Genomic DNA, 3,941 nt, shown 5'->3' with positions numbered 1-3,941 from the left:
AACAGGAAGAGCACTAAACCAGCATCTGTATGTACTCACCTTCAGTACATACAGTCAAATACTGTACTGACTAAATATTAATGTAACACTCTACCCAGCATCGTGTTACTGGCCCATGCTTCTTTATTCTCTGCTTATTATCCTGTTGATTTTATCTGATGCACGAGATGGTTTTAGCACGCAGCAGCTGTCATCGCAACCAGTTATTACTGGAACAGGTGTGGACCTTTCCTGCTATGGAGACGGGGCTGAAGTGCATTCCCAATTTGACAAGTTTACAACTGTTTGGATTTTCTGCCTCCAACTCTACCAGGAAACATATTAAAAAGTGCAGGAATTGTTAAGCCTCATTCGTAGTCTGTGTTTAAGGCTCTACAACTTGGCTTAGACCCAACCAGCACCTATCGTACACCAATGTCTCATGCTCTTCGGTGGTGTTCATGCTTTTCTCTGTTGTCCTTCATTACAGTGCTGTATTGCCCAGGATGTCTTCCAAGGCTCACAGTTCCAATAACATCGCCCATGCTCGGCGGACGGTGCAGCAGCTGAGAATAGAGGCCAGCATTGAGAGGATAAAGGTACAGTGCAACAATAGTCCACTTTCAGTGCATCTTGTATTTTCCTAGACTTTCATCCCTGTTCCGTTTTTGTTGTTTCCATTTTAGCCAATTTTCTATATGATTCCATCCCTGCTTATGTATTATCATATATAAAATTGTTGTAAATTCCACATGTTAAATGCTACTGGGAATATCAAAGAGGTAAAACAAGTATAATTTTTTATTTGAAGAGATAAAATCATGTATACTTTTAAAAAATAGAAGAAATTATTGATAAGAATGGACAATGTGGCACTGAATGCACTGAAGGGAAAATGTTTGCATCTGATTGGCTGGTTTGATTTTTATTTTATTTATAGTGTCAATTCATAACAGGAGTTATCTCCGGACACTTTACAGATAGTAACCCACTAGTTCTAGACCACACTCTATGATTTACAGAGACACAACAATTCCCTAAAAGAGCAAGCATTTGGTGCAACAGCAACGAGGAAAAACTTTCTTTAAACAGGCAAAATAACAAAAACTCAGACAGAACCTGACCGTTGGTGGGCGGCCATCTGACGCTGCCGGACACAGACGCACTGATACACACATACAGAAATATAATAATAACGTTGTTGATTAAAGTAACACTGAAGATAATAAAACTATGACTAGTAATAATAGTAGTAGCAGTGCAGGGCGGCTAGCAGGACAATGGCAGTAGCTGCAACTAGAGGATGGATACCCGACCCGAGCCCGACGGTACCCGACGGGTCGGGCCGGGTTCGGACAGATTTTTAGAAAGGATGCTCAGGTTCGGGTCGGGCTCGGTCACATCAGCGCGATAAGGCGTTGAACATTTAGAATTTAAAACAGCTGATTATGTAGGTAATGGCGCTTGTTGCCCCGTGTGCATTGATGCGCTCATCTGTTGACATTTCCGAATGCCTTCCTACAATTGCTTAATAAAAGCGGCTTTCCTCACAAACAAACGTACATGTGTCATTAGTATGAGAAACAAATGCGATTTTAACTGTGTCGGGCTCGGGTCGGGCTCGGACATAAATATCTTAATGCCTGTCGGGCTCGGGTCGGGTTCGGTTACTGCTCTGTCGGACGCGGGCCGGGCTCGGACAGAAAAATCCGGCCCGATCCGCACTCTAGCTGCAACCCCAATCCAAGGAAATATGCTCTGAGCATGCATGTGACTAATCATGTGGTCACGTGAGCGCTACCCTTCAAAAGCCACGTCTTACTTCTTTATAACTAAAGCTATGTGTCTGTCTTCCGTTGTTTCTGCAGGTATCCAAGGCCTCTGCGGACCTTATGAACTACTGCAGTGAACACGCCAGAAACGACCCTCTCCTTATGGGCATCCCTGCCTCAGAAAATCCCTTCAAGGACAAAAAGCACTGCACTATATTGTAGTGGATGCCACTTAGCCTTTATGTCTTTATTTGTTTGCTTATTAATGTTGCTGTATTCTTTGTGTTGGGAGGAGTGAACGGTGGACTGTGATCGTATCATTACCATGTGTTCACCGGTTCTGTTAACAAGTCAGCCATTCAACCAGGATTTTCTCTAAAACAGCAGTTCGCAATGAGCAAAAGAAGGCCCCACTAATGCCACTGTTCACTTTGAGCTCCTACCATTAACTCTAAGACTTGGGCTGCGTGAGTTGCAATGGGCATCAGGTACATAATGTTGCTTAAATAGTAGTTAAATAGTAACAGCAGAGTATTATATTAGCACTGGCACTCCTCCGTGATGGATTTGGCCCTTCCTACTGTATGTAAACAGTCTCCTCTCCATTGGGCAGTGACTGTTACTGTCTCTCTGGCCTTAAATGGATCCCTGCAGCCAAAGTTTCCCTTCAGTCCTTAAAAAGCATATTAGTTTTAAGATGGATAACAATGGCTGTTATCATGTGGCTTCAGTTTTCCCACTGAATTCCAGTGTTGTAGTACTCAAGATCGGTCTTGGTCTTAAGACCACTCTCAAGACCACTTTTGAAGGTCTCTGTCTCGTCTCGGAATCGACCTCATGTATATACTCGGTCACGTCTCTGACTCGGATAAAGTGGACATGGGAATGTATTTCAGGACCACAACTGCAGGGATATCACTAAGTTGCCTAATTGTCTTTGTTGACATAATTACTGTGATTGGATGTAAAACTTCCTGCTTCAAATGCAACCAAGAACTTGACTCATTTCAATTTGAAAATGCGCCCCCCCCCACACATATCTAGACAGGAGAAGTTCCGGCAGTCTGGCACTGGTCTGGTGGTTGGTGCTTTTTGCCCCCAACATCTCCTTCCAGACAGCGCTGCAATGGTTATGTTTAGGGTTAAGGTTAGCTGCCTGGAAGGCAACGGTGGAAACAAAAAAAACCACCATCGAGGCTGGTCTGACTCGGTCTCGGTACACTCTGGCCTTGGTGATTACTTGGTCTCGGTTTAGGTGGTCTTGACTACAACACTGCTGAATTCAGTGGTCAGGGTTTACGTGGAGCCTCTACTTGAATGTTACCATGACGTATCTTCGATTGGGGGGAGACAGTATTGTCGCTATATCTGTTGTGAAATTCAGATACTCAAAGTATTCTGCAACCCAGCTCGGACTGGTTCAGGACAATCCTCATGCTGTATAAATCCATCTTTTTCCTGTCTGGTATTTGCAGTATGATTACCATGAGACATTGTTGTCTGTATCTGATTTAATGAACCATCATGTGGAGATAAATTCCACATAAACATCTGTAATCCAAGATCATCTATGCTCAGATTTCAAGCCATTGGGATAGTATGACCCCGGTGCTCTGATGTTTTTTCCAGCTGTACATGTCAAAAACAGAGTGAATGTTCAACTGAAAGTGTCAGCTGACGTGTGCGGGGCAACACTGTGTAAGGAAGACTCGGGGACCAAGCCAAACCAATGAGACCGCATTTAAAACAAGCGGAAAGTGAATGAGACGGTTTGTAGCCACTGCTTCTAAAAAACGACCTGGGGTACGATACGTTCAGCACACTGACGACGGAGCACGTCAGCCAGTGTTACGCAACACGGTGAGCCACGCCTACTCGCTCCTCACAAGTGTCTTAGTCGAGCAATTGTGCACATTGTTGTCTTAAAGTATTTTTGGCCTAAGTATTGTAGGTACAGTGTGCGTTGATAATAAAACCACTCTTTTTTTAAAAATGAACTAAACCATTTGTGTCGTGGGGGTCTTCAGTCTAGCACGTCCATGTTTTGATTCTCTAGGGGAACATATCCGCTTCGGTAAATCTAACAAAAAAACTGAATAGATAGCATTAATGAAGACTTTTCTTTTACACAATCTAAAGCCTTACTTATGTTTGCCTTGTATCATGAAGAATATTCTAACTGGGAGTACC

General features: G+C 43.4%; 1 protein-coding gene across 2 annotated transcripts in view; it reads left to right on the top strand.

The window, feature by feature from the left end:
* The window catches only part of gng12a (guanine nucleotide binding protein (G protein), gamma 12a), a 75,548-nt gene extending 72,158 nt beyond the window's left edge, over window positions 1-3,390 (top strand). For both annotated transcript variants that reach the window (XM_032531322.1, XM_032531321.1), the window contains 2 exons: window positions 470-578; window positions 1,848-3,390. In XM_032531322.1, coding sequence (XP_032387213.1) covers window positions 486-578; window positions 1,848-1,973 — 219 coding nt within the window. In that variant the 5' untranslated portion in view covers window positions 470-485 and the 3' untranslated portion in view covers window positions 1,974-3,390. The remainder of the gene's footprint in view (window positions 1-469; window positions 579-1,847) is intronic.
* Window positions 3,391-3,941: the final 551 nt, after the last annotated feature.

The sequence above is a fragment of the Etheostoma spectabile genome, chromosome 12 (genome assembly GCF_008692095.1).
Source record: "Etheostoma spectabile isolate EspeVRDwgs_2016 chromosome 12, UIUC_Espe_1.0, whole genome shotgun sequence".
In the NCBI taxonomy this organism is placed as follows: domain Eukaryota; kingdom Metazoa; phylum Chordata; class Actinopteri; order Perciformes; family Percidae; genus Etheostoma; species Etheostoma spectabile.
This window is presented reverse-complemented; position numbering and strand designations above follow the sequence as displayed.